This window comes from Sipha flava, unplaced genomic scaffold (genome assembly GCF_003268045.1).
Source record: "Sipha flava isolate LNK unplaced genomic scaffold, YSA_version1 285_pilon_pilon, whole genome shotgun sequence".
NCBI classification, from domain to species: Eukaryota; Metazoa; Arthropoda; class Insecta; order Hemiptera; family Aphididae; genus Sipha; species Sipha flava.
In genome coordinates this window covers 166965-185884 of record NW_020272952.1, presented here as the reverse complement: position 1 = coordinate 185884, position 18920 = coordinate 166965, and the positions used below count along the sequence as shown (strand labels likewise).

Below are 18920 nucleotides of genomic sequence, written 5' to 3'. Positions count from 1 at the left end.
GCACCATAGGTTTTCTTTGTCGTAATTGTTAAGTATATTATTGTGTTCAATATATTAGTAAACTACAAATGTATAGTATAATCGATAAGCTTTTATCACCTATTGAATGTTTTAATATTCCATAGCACAATATTTTTATTGTTAAGTAGTAGATATATTACTGGTGGAGTTAAATTTAAGCAAATCGAGGAGTGGTTTAAATTTTATTAACTCATTGTTACACATTCAATAATAAAGTACCGTCCAAGGATATGCTGAATCTTGTGTTGGATTGTAAACTATTTAATTAGCAAATTGTTTTCTACAGTTGCTTTGAACTAACAATAGGAAAGGTATTAAAACGTTTATAATAGTTTTTACAGTTTTCAACCAGATATTTATATTTTCAATTAAATAAAAAGGTCATTAATTTCATTTTAGGTTTTGAGGAAAACAAAATAACATATTAGTTTTACTACGGTGCTTATTACTTTAGATACGAATGTGTTTTAAAAATGTCTTTATGTAGTTATGTTAATACATATAGAGCAAATTAAATACTATATCTCACATAAGAAACAATTTTATATCAATCCAAATGTTTAAAAATTATGTTTAAAAAATTGCATGAATTACAGAAAAAAAATTATTAAACAATAAGGATGATGTAAATAAGATTTTTGTATCGATCAAAATGTTATTCGTAATTATTTAAATTAAAAAAAAAAAATTGCTTAACCTTATGTTACATCGTTTTTCATTAAATATATTAGTTTTTAGTTATCATTGACTTCAAATTTCTAAATGCATGCTCTAATAATAAAAATATAAACATACACTCAACATATATACATCGAAATGTAACAAATTTTACTATTAATCCATTAAAAGAAGTATATATTATTTAATCAGCTGTAAAATTATTAAATTTTCTTTTTTTTTATAGAAACTATGTGTTTCACTTAAATATTAACTTAAATACAATTTTTTTTATTGCAATAAAATGTAATTTTTACAAATTCTTTTACTTTTTATGTGTATTCAATACTACTTACATGACTTAATTATATAGATATACTTAATATAACTTAAGGTATAGTTTTGTTTACAATATGTTCTAGATTAGTTGTTGGATTAGATCCTTTTTGGACTCGTGTCGTAATCATAAAATATTTTACAGCCCGCATTCATGAAATAAAAAATATTTCATGTGCCTAATAATAATAATAATAAGACTATTTTTATTTTAATTAGTATGATTAAAAATGCTGCTATATTTATTTAAAAGTTTATAAATATAATACTAAGTATACTGTTATTAGTAAATTTGATGAAATTAAAATACATAAATATGTTAAAATTACATATAAATGGAACAAATAGTAAAAAATAAAAATTTTAATGGGATTTTTATTAATGAGTATTATTTATAATATTTTCAACTTCAACATCAAAATTACTCATATGGAGAAATGGACATGTGTTAAGCGTATCGACAGTTGTTTTTAATTTTCCGTGTAATAAAAGTCATATTCATTCACGTACGTAGATCTAAACATGATCAAGTATTTTCTAGCTATATTTTTTTATTTTTGAAAACGACGAAAAAAATTCGGCAAAAAAAATATTTAAATGCAAAGATATTATGTAAATTTAAATTTATTATTTCCTTTTGAATCTCAACAAGAACATCATTATTATCAAAATTCTATATGTCTATATATGTCTATATGAAATCTTATAAGCGTTTATGAAATTCGAATCTTGTAGTGTCATTATCTATTCAAGTACTCCAGCTCTATTTCACCAATAACTTTGAAATTACGAATGATTCATACCATAGATTCGTATAAAATTGATAATATATATATATTTATTAAATTTGTCATTCCCACAATAATATTTTACGTAAAATGCATGTTGATGAACAATTCAATGAAAAAATAATTGTAGTAACATTTTTTAAAATTTAATTTCATTAAAAATAAACGTTATATTTTACTTTAGTTTAAGAATCTTAACGTTGTTTTATATTGTATTCTTTAATTATAGAAATTAATTCATGACAAACGAGGTACATAATTCTCCTTTATTTTTGATAACCAAGTATTGATCAACATTCCAAATCTATTTTTCGTTTTTTGCTAACTACGGTTACTAGTAAGTAAATACTAAATACTAACATTCGCTATTATTAAATTAAATTATCTTTCAAATTAATACTCAGCACAATACTGGAATAACTTTGACTCAACTCAACAGTTGTAGATGTTACTGGATAAACAAATAGGCATCATAATCGAAAACCAAGTTTAGAACTGCAATAGTTACAGGTAAGATTATGTCTATAGTATACACATGTATGTATCAATATTCTAACATTTAAGAGCCTATTATATTTTATGGTTGCTGATAAAATAAATATACTTTAATAAATTATTATTTTTATTTTTATAGAACACTTTTGAGATTGTAGTCAATTGATATAAGACATCCAATTTAATTGCATCAATGTAATATTTAATGTGAGCCATATTGAATGAACCTATGGGCCGTATTCACCGGTTTCCGACCTTTGTCTTAGGTAATAAGAATTACTTTTAACTTTTATGAGGTGTAAATAAATTTCCATTTTCTATATTATATTCTAAATATAAATAAATTTTACTATTATATCCAATATCTATTCATAAATCGTTCATAAATCTTTTTATGAAAATGTACACCTCCATTACATTTTGGCTAATGATTATTTATTGTGTATTTTTTCTGTGTACATATTATGGTACTTAAAAGCTTAAAATTTGCTGAATTATAACTATTTACACATTTCATTTAATATAGATATTTATTTATTCTATGACCTAAAATATTATGTTCGGAAATTATATATTTGTTTTTTCGGATGTTAAAGTTTGTTAATTTGCCTTTTAAATAGTATAAAATACAAGAATAATCAATATAATTTAAAAATAAACATTTAAATAGTAATAATAGATTCACACGAATACTTATATTTTAAACAAATAATTTTATTACAAATAGGGTCGGATAGTTAAAAGTAAAAAATAAATTTTTGTGTTCAATTCACCCACTTTTGATATTTCGGCATAAACCTTAACGAGCAAATTATATAAATTATTGATGTATGACGCGCGTGACCTATCAAACTGTCAATTCCATACAACCGATATTAAATTCGTGAAAAAAGTGACGCATATGCGTAAAATTCATAGACAACATATTATTATTAATATTAATATTATTAAACACACAAATGTTTGTACAGAACAGTAAACATGTTGATGGAAATAATAAAGCATATTTGTTTTGTATATTATGGAAAATCGTTTAAGTAGAAGTACACAAGTACTTGTGTATCATATTATATATACAGGGTAGTTGCATTGCTTTCTGACATTTACTAAACATACAATACGTTACACTTTTATCCCGACGTTTTAGGATGGTGTTTAAATGAATAACTAATTTCCAATATGGAACTATGGCCATTATCTGTTTGATGTACGCTTAAAATATTACAGGTGGATATCACGTGGAATAGTTACAGTCATAACAGAATTTTTACTGCGGGCTATGTGAAAGGTTTTCAAAACCTCCTGTATATTCTAAAATCACTCGACTAATCCGTATTTGTTTTGATATAATATCGTAGCTGACAGGTTGCAATCACGTCGGAAACACCTGAAATAACACCATTGGAATAACGCCTAGCGAAAAACAGTATAAAACCCGTAGACTTAGGGTTGAAAATCAATTTTCGAATTTTTTGCAGTATCTACAGTTAAAAACATTGGTATACGCAAACATGGCTGTTAAGTTATCAGTTTTCGCTCTCGTTCTGGTACGTATGATACTTAAGTAACTTCATTGTTGTAGATCACGAAATCTTTAGTACAACAATAATAATTATGTACTACTCTATAGGATTGTTTTACTTTTTAATGTATTGTGATAAACTATAGTAAATTAACAGCTAAAGTTTAATTATTTTAATTAAACTGTTGATTAAATGTTTATTTATATTTTAAAAATGTTTATTTATTGTAAGCATTCGAAAAATTCTCAAATTCGTTTTCAGAATTAAATTTCTACAATATATATTAAATTATTTTTTAAACCATTTATAATAATTTGTAACATTTAATCTATATTATATATTTTAACTTCCAACTCATTTTTTCCATTTGATTACTGATGATAATTAAATTACGAAATTGTATTAGCATTTTCTTCGTAATCGACCATTGAAAACTAATTGTTGTTAAATTTTCAGGTAGCAGCTTTTGCTATAGCTGATGTCCCAACAACTTTAGTTTTAAATTCACCTTTGAACTTGGCATACTACCCATCGGACTCGATAGCTTACAATGATTTGAAGAAAAGCTTGTACGATTTAGTCTTAGCAGCAGGAAATGCTTGTTTCTCGGCGCAAGCGAGCTACGACTACTACAGTTTCTTAAAATACCAAGGTGTTTATCAACCAAAACTTAACGAAAAAATAGCGAAGTTACAAAATGCTGAACAATACTTGAATGATGCTTACGCCAAATACCAACAAGAATTGGCCAAATACAAAAGTACCTTAGTGTGCCCAACTCCAACTGTAACGTTGGATGATAATGTTGAAATCAGGAGCGATTACCTTTGATTGTATTTCTGATATTTTAATTATTTGTGAAAAATGTTTACAAAACTAAATCAAACTCAATAATTGCTGTGCTTTTTAATAAAATCATTATGTTGAATAAATGATTTCGAACGATTTACGTTAATGTATTTTAATTTTATTATTTTATGTGTTTTGTAAGAATACTATTAAATGAAAATAACAAGAAAACATTTAATTGAACCAAAATAAAAATTTGAATAAAAATCAAAAAATTTAATATTCACATTTACACCATTAATGTTATGTCTATTGCATCATACTGCTAATTAAATTGTATGAAATTCATAATTTCCAATAAAAAAAAATTATATTTCATGTTTTTTTTTTAGTTCTAAGTGGTAACATTTAATATACAATATTAAAAAATAAAAAATAAACTGACATTTTGATATATCCTGTATAGTATCTATAGAAACAGACACATTCTTTTGTTCCACTTATATCAGCAATTATATATACTTTTATAGACTTGGTATCATTATGTTTGGGTTTTTGTTCTTATAATGAATCAAAATATACATTTAATAAACATCATATACACTTAATATCAATAGTGGAATAGTAAAAATTAAAACTAATTGTACTTTAAAAATATTTACTTCAACTATGATGATTAATAAATAATGACTTGTAGAAGTTAGAAAAAAAAATAAATTATGACATCAGAAACATGGTGGACAATTTGTCAATACTGGTCACATTCGATCGTAATAAGTAACTTCATTATTATCATTGCCATTATGAACAGATTCAAGTAATTTAACTGTATAATAATTATAATATTTACATCACGTAGACTCATATGATTGCTTAGACGAATAATATTTTACAACTATCTAATCAAAGTAAATAAACATTATGTACATAATAAATTATTATGTGATAACTAACATTCTGTAATTATTGTATTATACTACAATTATAATTATAATAAAATGAAAACAAATAATCAACATTAAATTTTATTTATTTTTAATTAATGGTCAAATGGGTTTATACAGTTGCGCTCACTAATTCACAAAATGACTTTCCAATCATATTACTATTAAGGATGATGGTCATAAAATGAGTATACAAATCAAATAAATATAAACCATCGCATCTAAAGAAATATTTTAAAAGAGCTAATGTGATTTACTAACCGAAAAAAATAATAATTATTAATATTTATTAACGCTATCAAATTAACCGTTTTAAAACTTGGTAAAAAAAATAAGAGTGAACCAAGATTTTCTATAGTAGAAAATTAACCTAAACTCGCATATTATTTGTAAATCTTAAAATACAAAATATCTCATTTTATCAAAAGAAATACGGGATACCTCCTGATTTTCGAATTGAAACAAAATCATACCCAAGTTATTTTTACGTTTTTCTTTCATACCATAAAAAAAAATCCTTGGAAATATTTAAAAGAAATCTTCCCATTTGTTCGAACCTAAAATTAATTGTATTAAACTTTTCGTGCAGATTTAATAAATTGATTATCACACCGCTATTTAATTATTTATAAAAACATTTATACTTTAGATAGTTAGAGTAACGCATTAAAATGTTACGGTGTGTACCTTGTTACTCCGTTCGTCTGACCTTTAAATTCTTACAATTAATTAACACGTATTACAGTGTATATTATAAATAATCTGTTAAAACTATCGCGTAACCTAACCAGGTATCGCCTAACCATACGCAACGACGTCGACCACTGTGGAGGAAAAATACAAAATTTACTTTTTTACCTATTAATATTAACAAAATCGGTTTTCCTTGTTAACTAAGTTTTATCGAAATAAGTTTTTATGTTGATCGATAGTCACAAACTAAAAACTGTTAAAAAGGTAACGAAAAAAAAAAAAACAGTTCATTGAAGTGTTCATATTTTTATTTTTAGACATAGCTTAGTAATAGCGTTAAAATGATATGAATCACACCAAAATGCCAACATTATTTTACATTGGATATTTAATTGACCTAGCAATCAATACGATATTAACAACTTAAGCGCTGAATTAAAAATAAAACAATATTATGTTATATTATATGCTATATTATAGCAGTTATTGATTAAAACATAATTAGCCAGAAACACTATTATTATTTAATCGCTTATTTCAATATTATATGTTTTGTAGTGTAAAAATTATACTAAATAACATGTGAAAAAATTGCGTTGAAGCATTCAAAAATTAATTTAAATATAAAAATAAAGTCTTCATATGTATTTTATATTCGTTTTGAAACTCATAATAAAATAATTGAGACATATATAATTTTATTTTATAATGTTTTTTTCGTCAAATATTTAATGTTCAATAGGTACTTAAACAGAGATTTTCGACACTGAAAAAAAAATTCATTCGTATTGAATATGACGTTCAACTGTCATTGAATATTTTGTTTATACATATTATAGCGTGTTTCCATTAAACTACAATCAACATGTATATGCATTATATTACAATTAGGTTGGTTTTACAATACTTATAATCATACAAAAAGAACAATATTATATTAAAAATTATATTTTCTGATAGATAAAGAATATTCTTAACAGTAAAATATTAAATGTGATTGCATAGTTGTTACTTGAATGGATAAATAATATACACTGAACAAACATTAAAGTATGTATCAATGTCATAATATTTACTTCGAGTACATACATTTTTTATTTTATTTTTTGACTTATCAAATATTTATTTCACCTACGTCAACAGATTGAAAAGATCAAACACAGTAAAATCGTATATATATTGACAAAATATCAAATATTTTAATCATTTAAAACTTCTATATACATTTGTATCATTTGTGGAAACGCGACTAAAAATGGCTTTGAAGGAATTTGTTATATTCTCCAGTTTGGTGGTATGTATTAAATATATATGTATATATATATATATATAACTAATATTCAGTTTAGAAATAATATTTTATTTAGTTCTCATTCTTCGATAATTCTTACTACAAATAAGTGTTATAGCTAGTCGGTGCTTTATAAACTATTAATCATGAAATATTTTTCTATACCCGAAATCAATAAATGTGAAATATTAAATTAACTTATTGCTATAATATAACGGAAAAATCTCTACCGAAAATTATTATTTGTATGATATCATACATTGATTTAATTTAAACATTAGAAATTTAGTGGACTCGTCTAAAATTAAACCATATCTACTTACATGCTACTACGTGAACGATCGTACTAAAAACTTAAAAATTCCTATACTACTAAATTATTGCAATAGTCAAAAACAATATTTAATAGAAATATATGGATATTGTACATAACACTAAGTGTATCACATTACGAACACCTAATAATACATTTTCAATTATTATTTTATTTTTAATAGTTATTTACTGTACCTAAAGTATGAATGTGTCATGAAGTATTTTTTTATTCCCATTAAAATGAAATAAAAAATTAAAATATACGCATAAGTTGTATGCTAAACAAAATTTCATCGGCAAATAATCTTATTTTTTATTAAAAAAAAATGGACATTGGTCTATAGATTTACGGATATTTTATAAAGTATTTCTTGCTTTTATTATAAACAAAAGTATCATATTTAAATTAGTAAATATTAAAATGATTTAACAATAATTTTCTTTTACTGTTTACGAAAAAACTATAAATCATTATCTAAGTCCAGCCGTATACTTTATTATTATTATACTTAATTATTTTCTCCCTGAAAAATAGTTTGCTTATACAATTTGATAGAATAACGATATTGATTTAGATACTAAGTTAATATATTTATTTTTTTACTATGTTTTATACAAGGACCAACAAGTTAATTAAAACGAAATATTAATTTTTATTCTTTTTTCTTTTTTGAATTTAATGAATTTTCTTTATGTATTTAATTTCAGGCGATTTCCATCATCAACTCTAATATACTTGGAAGTGAAGCGGTTGTCCCACCCAAATCATACATGGATCAACAATACACTCAAATGAAGAGAGATTTGTATGACATGGTTGAGCGTTTATTCAACTTGATGAGCGATGTGCAAAAATTACAAGACATGCAATCAGAATATTTGGAATCAGACGTGGACTTCTCTGCTGTTGCACGTGCAAGCAAAGAAGTGACTCAAACCCAAAACCAATTAATTTCTAAAGTCATGCAATACATATTGGATTCAGATGCATACTTACCTGGATACAAATACATCTACCCAGATTTGGGCAACCCAAATAGTCCCTACAACCCCAATTTTGTCACCCCAGTTATGGTGCCATAAGAGTTCTTGTAATTTTATATTTGTTTTCAATTTTTGTTATTTGTTCTCGTTTTTTTGAAATCAAACGTAATTGATTTAAATTAAAATAAAACAAATGAATCAGCATTAATACCCAACCACGTTTTGTTTTAATAAGAACATACCTAGAAAATCATTTCAAATTATTGAGTGTACAACCCTCACAGAATTATATTACATATAAAAATCATATTACAAATAATTATAATTTTTCAAAATATAATTGAATTATACACAAATGCTTATATTTTATTTTTTACTGAAAACAATAAAAAAATATGAGAAAAATATAAAAAAAACTATTAAAAGCGTATTACGTATCATAGTATTTAATTATTATTGATAATTTATAAGATGAATTTCATATTATCACACGAATATATTAATGAATAATGATATAACTTTCCATTTACAAAATATATTTAAACAGTAAAATTTTAATTTACATTCCATATAAGTACTATATATACGAAAGTAAAAAATTGTTTGGAAAATGTTTGCATACAATGGAAGTTTGAACACGCATACTTATTTCCACGTGATGATAAATTTAGAAATTACAAAATGATAAGTGATATATTTTATAATATAATATTTAATATAGGTACATACATAAAATATAAATATGTTTAATAAATAATCAATAATTGTATCATTGTTACATGTTTAAACGCCATTTTAAGCACCTGGCAATCATATTTCAGTATTTTCTAGAGTAAAAATATAGATTTTCATCGGACATGATAAATAGCAAAAACGCATTGTCGAGCACTACTTTTTTAATATAGTAATGGTGGCAATATTATTGGTATTCAATTTACTTTTATTGGCTGGGTTTTTCCCTCTGGTGTATTTCCTATTAAGATGTTTGTTAGTGATCTAACTTTCTACTTGTCACCACTGATTTACATAAAACTATTTGGAATTCAGGAATATAATAGTAGGTGTTTATGTTTGAGGTCAAGGCCATTGTAACACGTGCCATTTTAAATAACTACGTACACCAAAAATGTATACTGAGAATTCGAATCTTTATATGTAAAACACAAATTTACGAGCTACTCATATAAACATTTATAGATTTATTTTGTTATTTAGTTTATTTTTTATATATTTTTTTTTTATCTTTATTAATTATTTTATATTTTCACATGATAATTTAGCATACTCGTACTAAATATTAACAATAAATGGTGGATCAAAAAAATAAAAATATATAAATCAGCGCAGATACCTCTATAAAATAATAAACTATATAATTAATGAAATATGAACTGAATAATATTGTAATTAGAGTATCGATTGACACCTGTAATTTATAGTAAAAATATGCTGATTGTTTGAATGTACAGACAAAAAATGTAAATTATAAATTTTTTATTTAGTTATTTAGAAACTACAATTTTTTTGTTAATTCAAGCAAAAAAACATCTAGTGTAAGCCCGATAATCGTCAAATCTAAATTAATAAATGCTACACAAAAGTTTTTTCTGTTTTCTTTTTTTATTTTTTACAAAATGTGTTATGTAATAAAATCGATTATTCAATTTATTATTAATATCAGACTATGGCTTAAATTTAATTTTGAGTGAAAGTTATATTGTATTTTGATTTTATGAATTAATTTGAACATTTTTTTTACAAAATTAAACACAAGTTTTAATGGTAATATATAAAGTTATTTTTAGATTATTATTCATTTTACTAGCATTTAAGGCAAAACTTATCGATTTGTTTTTCAAATATCAATATTATAACATGTAAGCAATTATACAAATAGAGTTATTAGCATAACTAAAACTTCGATATGTTGTTTTTAAAAATCAACTACACTAGCGAAGCGGTACCTTAATATATAATGTGTTGTACTAAATATTAACTAAATTCAACAAAAAAAAAAAGCTAAATCAATCTAAGATACAACAATATACTAAAAAATAAATAAGTTTCATATTAAATTCGTGGTTTAATATAAAACTAAGTCACTTTTATTTAAAATTCCATTCCATGTAAAAATGATCGAATACATTATTATAGAGTCCATGTGATACATTTTAGAAAATGTCATCACATGTGTAAATTACAGTAGACATGACTAAAGTTATAGAGATATATATCCACCCCTTATATATGTTAATATTCTTCAATTTCCGGACTTGTAATATAAACTGAATAAATAATGTGTCTAGAATATAAATATGTTTTACTTTCGTAGAATATGTTTGAACATTTATTTATCGCAACATTATATTTTCTAGATGTTTTTGTTATTGGCGTTTTATTTTAAAATATCATCATCTCAAACGACGAGTTTAAATTCAATAATACCTATGATATGTGTAACATAATACATATTATCAAATTATAGGTAAATGTTCATCAAACAATACAATCACACCATATGGAGAAAAAATATAACTATTTTTAAAACAATGTGAAATCATTTATTTTTAACCATACTTCTATTCCAATCGATTTCGAATGGTAATGCTTAAACAGTTTAAATGTAAAACATATTCGAATGAACGAACACAATTTTTAAATAATTTGATGAATTTATATTATTCACTTAAAAATCCTCATAACGTCATAAACTTCGATGCTTACCCGGAACACACTCACAAAGTTGCAATATATTCATATATAGGTTACATTTGTTATTCTAAGCCATCTTCCCTACATAGTTAATCCATCTCCAATACCTTAAAATTATACTATCGGCTCAAAAATAAGATTAATTCAAAGGAATAACCCACTTATATTGAATTTCTCTCGAGTTAAATATTAAAAAAGAATGTCGAAAAGATTTAACAGCACACGACTGTTTTCATATTTTTTTCCAACGGATGATTTAGTTTCGCTGTATTTATGCAACAGATTTAAGGAAATTCTTGTTTATGTTAAATTGATTTGTCAGATTATGCTACTACTACCTATGTATCAATATACATGGTATACATATACGAAGGTCTGGAGGAATATTGACAGACACCGGTCAACACCAAGGCGCGTACTGAAACGTATGACGAGTTTTGACAAAACATAACAGCTTATCTTATATACACAGAAGAGTGTTTATAAATATGGTATTTGATTTTTAATGTCCTTCCCTCATGTAATAGAGCATTATTGAAAAAAAAATGTAATCGAATTTACATAACTGTTCATTAAGAGGGTTGTACAACAATACAGATCGCTTTAGATAGAGCCTCTGTTCCCGTATAAATACGTTACTGATAATACATATGCATGATCATTCACCACCAATCATGGTCGGCTTTCACGATTGAATTTCAGTGGAGTTTTGACAAGGAAATCTACAACCTAGTGTGTTCCCGAAAAAGTTTATTAATACCTCTGGAAACTATTTTAAATATAAGAATAGATATTTTTTTTAATACCTACTTATTTTTCAGTTATTATAGTTTTTTTATTGTAATAATATGCGTAACGTAGTCCCGTCCCCCCCCCCAGAAAAAAAATTTTGAATACACCACCGATGTTAGCGATGGAAAAATGTCATTATCACGCAATCCATAATTATTCGTCCGAACCGTATTTGCGATGATATTTATTTTTCACTCGTTTCAAAATCGCTAATATTCACTGAATATTGATTCATTTTTCACGAACGCTTTTAACTACAAAAAAAGTATCATAATTTACCAAAAGTTATCCGACATTTATCACGGTTTTTAATTTAACAACATTTTGTTATGTATCCACGTTGTTTATCGATGGTACACAACAAATTTTTCTACGGATTCAATCGAGTAACAACGTGCACACGAAACTGACCAAGTCCGACGATGGATGACAACTGGTTGTTATTCTTTTAACGTAATATTTATTTTATGTTTTTAACTAGATTTGATCAGAACGTCAACAAATACCTGTATTTGCATTATTGCGTTATACTTGTTAAAAAATGTAAATGCCAACGTTTACCGAATATCTATTGTGTAAGTCAACAAACAACGGTAAATGGCCCTCATTATTATAATACATATTGTGTTTGTAAAAATTGTTAATATTCACCTTGAAATTGCCGCTAAACCTCAAAATTCATAGGCAACTGTCAACGTTCACTACTATTTCGTCTAAGCGCATATTATGTACATATGAAACGACATACAATCGTTTATTATTAAATTACAATAAGTTGGTATAACACGTACAACAAAATTACTATAATTATATTATTATTTATTATTATACATGTTTTATTGTTTTATTTGTAATGTGCTACCATGTCTTATTATATGATTTCAGTATTTAATCTATTAAGCATTATACTTATATTACTTGTAATCATTTTAACGAGCACATCGTTGATCACTCTTGACGAGTATTAAGAGATTAATCGAGATTAATGATTATCACTTACATCCCAGATGGACCTCTGTGAATCTCAAGTAATTATTATTTTTAATATTTTATGGGTATACATTTTATAGCCACATGTAGATAAAAAAATAATTCATTGAAGTCATGGAACGAATTAATTCACAATAACATGTTATAGGACTCATACATAAATCAGGGGTCAACATTGACTCAACAACCTATGACTCTTTAGCTTATTATCTATGGCTGTTTAGAGTACGCTTCAACATTGATATTTTTTCATTATACATATAAAATCCGATGATAGTAAAAAGTACGAAGATTCTAGTGTACAGATAGAAAATATTGAGATAATATTATTCCTCCATCGTTAGCATACATTTATACGCTTTTTTTTTTTAACTTGCCTTTGTTCGCACATTTATACGTTAAATATCCATTTTCACCATTTAAATAGTGTACAACATGGTTAGTATTTTAATATTATATCTGTACATATGATGGACTGAAACGATTGTATACGTGTTTTAATGATCACTACCATACATGATTTATGTACGTAGAAAACCAAACACAATTGGGATCTTATCTATTCGAGTACACGTTTAGATTTTTTTTCATACGATAAGTTTAAAATTTTAGACCAATAGCTAATTAAACTTAGCTTCATGTATGTAGAGCAACTTTTAGGATAGCTTTGAATTATTTCTTGAATAAATATACACTTGATGATATATGTGTACAAATACATAATATGTTTAGTGGATTATCTTTACGTAAAATTAATAGTATTATAAATAAAAATTATCAAATAGGACTAAAAGTTGATTTTTGTTTATGAAACTAATTTTAAATATATATAAAAAAAAGTAAAAATAAAAACACTGATAAAAGTCGATAAAATAAATGTTTTTAACAGAAAAGTATACACGTGTGCATGCTACACGGATAAAAATTATATATTTTATAATTTTTATTTTTTTCTACAGCGTCAAAACAGTTATTTTTTAAACTCATTGTAATTCAACATCAAAATAAATAAAAAAAAATTTAAACTCCGATTGAATTTTATTAATTATGCATGTCACAGCTGTTCACATTCAAACCGACCTACTATATCTGGGCCAAAGAATTGAAGATAAAATAATAACTGTAGAAAAATAAAGGAAATATAAGAAAAAGAACCGTATTGGTGGATGTAATTAAAGATCAATTAATACGATAATATTCAGATATTTCATCCGGCACGCAAGAAATGACACAGTAATGGTATCCATACAGATCGTAACCGCCGAAATGCGATCGGTACCGCAGGCGACGTGGACACCCTATTAGCGTTTCACCAGTAAACTGTTTGGGTGCTTTCTACTATACAATGTGATATATATATATATATATATATATATTTAAGAATAATATGACGTTCGTCAACAAAAGTTTATCATTTGACGAACGACTCGCTGTGTTTTGATGAAAAAATGACGTCTTGAATATATTAGGCGGTTGTTTTAATATAAAAATGCGTTATAGCCACTCGACGAAAGCCCCAAGACCTAATAATCGTTCACGTGTAGTGGTTTATCGTGTATTAGTGTAGTAGGTTTAATGCCGTGAGATATGTTGACAGGTCAGGGCCTAAGATTTTTTAATTTGTTGTTCTACACACTTAATTTTAAATAAAGGTTTCTAGCCTATGACATAATATTCAGTTAAGATTAAGCCCACCTTCTGAAAATTGATTTTAATGTATAATAAATGATGTACATTTTTCTAAAAAAAATGTATTTAGTAAAAACCAATTCAGTAATATTTGTTGATGTAAATAAATGCTTTTGTAACTTGAATAAACATGATATTATTATAAACTTTAAAATGCTGTAATATACCTAATTGTAAGCCCTGGAATAGATCATGTGGCAGCAAGGGTGATATTGGTTACAAGCCGTCGCAGTAACTGTCTGTATACTCAAACTTAACGTAAGTACTCGTATATTATGAAAACGTATCTTAAATCGTTGAAACACACGTGAAAATGACATTTTATTTCAGGCACGCACAATAATAGTACGATTATTTATTATGGTTGATGGAAGGAGAGGTAGAGTGAGAGAAAAAAATATACATTTGTTTATAAACAAATATCAGTTTACTAAGCAGTATCTTCTGCACCTATCTCATCCCTCACACCGGGTTCCTATCGTACACTGACGACGTAAAATCAAAATAGTGATAAAACATATTAAACATATTAATTCCCGAAGAAAATTTAATAATAATAATAATAATATTTTTTGTTAGTCTTGCCGACGACGATGTCTGCCAGCCGCTCGCTTCCTCCCCTTTCGTAATGGAAAACAAAAGGCTTCCATTACATGAAGCCATTATTACGATATTAACGCTCGTAATACATATAGTGCATTGTTGTGCGTAAAAGTTTTTGGGAGCTCCAAACTCCTTCGGCACGACGAAGTATAGGCCGCTACAGCCAATAAACCATTTTAACGTACAGGCGTTTTATGAGTATTCGTTGTATGGCCTGGAGTTAATTATTATAATAATATGTACTACCCAGATAAAATTATAATACAAAATATGCGATAGTAAGCCTTCTACTTTTGCTTGATAATGTTACTAGTGATTTCAGATCCGGTCGGAAAATTGTACACCGTGTCAATTATCGTCATTAAACGAGTACTACGATAAGCCGACAAGTCGCGATAATAGTAACAATAACGGTTCTAGTAAAATAATACGCAGCATGCAGTAAGATATACAACACACGTGTGATACAATGCGTGCGTAGAAAACGCGAGCAGCTGTTTGGTTTCATCTGTACAGCCATTACAATATTGATCGTGTACCAAAAAGAATATGATTGATTTTCTCTTTTTCGATTATGATTGAACAATTGTTCAGCGATATCCAGAGAATAAAGAAATATATAAAATATAAAGGAACCTATAAAATAATGCGATCAAAAACGACAAAGCAACAATTAAAGGCAATACTTACAGTTCTAAATTATATACTTTTACATATACCGTATTTTGAACTTATAGCCAATAAAAGTTCACCTAACCGTGTAACGTGTCATTCTTCTGAAATCTTTATCAAACTGCTATACATCTTTATACCGTTATAAACTAAAAATTTCCACGAGAATCGTTATAAGTCATTTCAATACGAAATCACAATGTACATTAATGATTATTACCGTAATGTCATAACACTATATATATATATATATATTAATCATGTTCACATCATACATACAATAAAATCGCTTTATAACAATTACAATTTTGATATGTGGGGTTCGGATGTGAGAAAATTGAAATATTTAAATTACAGCGTTCAATCTTGACAAAAAAATGTATAACGAAGAGAAAATATTAATCCACGAAAAAGAAGAAACGTTGAAATTTATTATTTCTCATTCCGGATCAGCCCATAACACTTTGGTTAAATTAGACCAATAATAAAATTCGGTTGGTAAAACCCCAGAGTTTGGAATAAAAGGGTGCGAAGAACGATTGATATAAAGACGTTTCAAATAAAAGTGGTTTTAAATCCCAAATCGTTTACATCCCTGAATTCCAGTTAGGCAAAAAAGTCCCCGGAGTCTTGAAAAAAAAAATGGAATAAGATAAGATTCGTTTTAACATGAATGCAATTTCTTTCTTGGTTTAAAGTTTAATGCCAATTTAAGCTATTGTTTTTAATTTGTTTTCTACGTATAGTTTACCAGATAAGTATCATTATTAAACTAACAGTACTAGTTTTTATTCGAATCTCTATGCATCAATGAGAACAATTTTTAACTAAATTACAGATTTTTAATATAAATGCTTTGAATAAAACCCGGAAGTTCTAATAAATGACAAATCCCACTTTGATTCTAAATATATATATAACTAACTAAATTATTCTTTTGACTTAAAGTAATTATGACTAAGAAAAGTTTTGATTTAATTGAACTAAGAATATATTAATTGAATTCGTTTTGAATTACTTGATTCTAAGTTTAAATTAGTTTCTAATTTTTTTTTATCTTAAGATGGATATTTATTTAATTTTTTTTTTTTTTTTTGAGGAAAAAAACAAAGCATAAAAATATTGAAACTTTCTACTTTGCGAGTATTCCCACTACCACATTGCGTTAAACTTTTAAAGACTTAACAACTTAAAACAGTGCATTAAAAACAATAACTCATATTTCTCTCGCTCTCCTCTCTCGCTTAGAAATGTATGATTATTTTGTGTTTCAAAACTATAAAACAAGATAATATCAAATATATCAAGAATGATTCTTTACTATTGTTCGTACAGTTATGATATGACTGTTAATAAACGTTTGTCATTGCTCGTTAAAAGACGTGTACTCTCCGAAACAAATACTTTTAAAGCTGGATAATTAAAAGAGAGTTTAATATACAGTTTAATCATTGAATCGCCCAAGCGATTTTTCAATAGAATAGTATGAAAAGAAAATACAGAACAATAAAGCGTTTTCTTTTTTTTAACAATTTTAATGAACGATTGTCATGGTTTATCGTTATACCATTATGGGGTCGCGAAGCTGATATTTTTTCACGTGACTGGTTTCATGTTTTTTACAATACATTATTTAATTATTTATTTATTTTTTTTTTTTTTTTGCCACGTTATTTACTTATTTACACATATTATCTTAACATCAAGTGGTTAATATTTCACAACTCACCTATTCCAGCAGCAACGGATATTATAACGACCGACAGCGTAGTCGCATACCATGTCACTTGTGTTTTCGTCATTGGTGAACCGGAACGATCGCACGGGTCTCGTCGAGCTTTACGGATATTTCCACGATTTCCTCAGTTGTTTATTTACGTTGATTACGTCGTATTCGTACGGGTATGCATATGTCCGTGTGAATTTTTTCCTTATATTTTCGGGTTTCCGAGTATGGCACGCATATTCTTAACGTGACTGGGAGAAAACAATTCAAAATCAATTACGGTACCGCACGATCTAAACTACTGACAGTGGTTGTTTTTATTATGTCAAGAGCATAAGCAGAGCGACGAAAAAATAAAATAAAATAATTTCGAAACACGTATAGGTACGGGAATAATACGTTCGGTCGGACGTTTCGCGTGTGGGAAACAAAAAAGTTCACGAAGGGTCCGGGCGTAGAGGCGGCGCACTTGGAACTCACACGCGTTTCTAGGGACAGCGGCCAACGGGACTAGCGACAGTAGTAGGAACCGCCATCTGACGGCTGACGATAAGCGTTACTCGTGGCGACGAAAACCTTGTGCGTTCGTATTATACTCGAGTATAAACGTACGGCGGTGACGGTTTGTTGCTTTATTTCTGTTTTTTTGATCTTTTATCTGAATTACGACTACCGTTGTTTTTATTATTTTTGTTTTATACTTTTTATTTATGGTGGTTAAATATTAGCTGACCCGTTAGCGCAAGGGATGTATCGACTTGTCTTGGAATGACAGTGTGATTTTCCGCTAATGGCTAGACGTTTTTTTTCGCACCAATAAAACCATGTATGAAAAGGAAAAAACAGTTCTAAAAGGAAATATAAATTATGTTTCTAATATTCTGAAATGTTAATATTTTT

At 26.6% G+C, this 18920-nt stretch overlaps 3 protein-coding genes across 3 annotated transcripts in view; 2 read left to right on the top strand and 1 right to left on the bottom strand.

Moving 5' to 3' along the window:
• LOC112685665 overlaps window positions 1-18518 on the bottom strand; it is a 173654-nt gene extending 155136 nt beyond the window's left edge. The window contains exon 1 of the mRNA XM_025557602.1: window positions 18024-18518. Within this exon, the coding sequence (XP_025413387.1) occupies window positions 18024-18096 (73 nt within the window). The 5' untranslated portion in view covers window positions 18097-18518. The remainder of the gene's footprint in view (window positions 1-18023) is intronic.
• Window positions 3739-4769, top strand: LOC112685667. Its single transcript, XM_025557604.1, has 2 exons — window positions 3739-3844; window positions 4277-4769. Exons 1-2 carry the CDS (start codon window positions 3809-3811, stop codon window positions 4649-4651), a joined length of 411 nt encoding a protein of 136 aa, XP_025413389.1. The 5' UTR covers window positions 3739-3808; the 3' UTR covers window positions 4652-4769.
• On the top strand, window positions 7433-9089 carry LOC112685666. Its single transcript, XM_025557603.1, has 2 exons — window positions 7433-7540; window positions 8561-9089. Exons 1-2 carry the CDS (start codon window positions 7502-7504, stop codon window positions 8933-8935), a joined length of 414 nt encoding a protein of 137 aa, XP_025413388.1. The 5' UTR covers window positions 7433-7501; the 3' UTR covers window positions 8936-9089.
• Window positions 18519-18920: the final 402 nt, after the last annotated feature.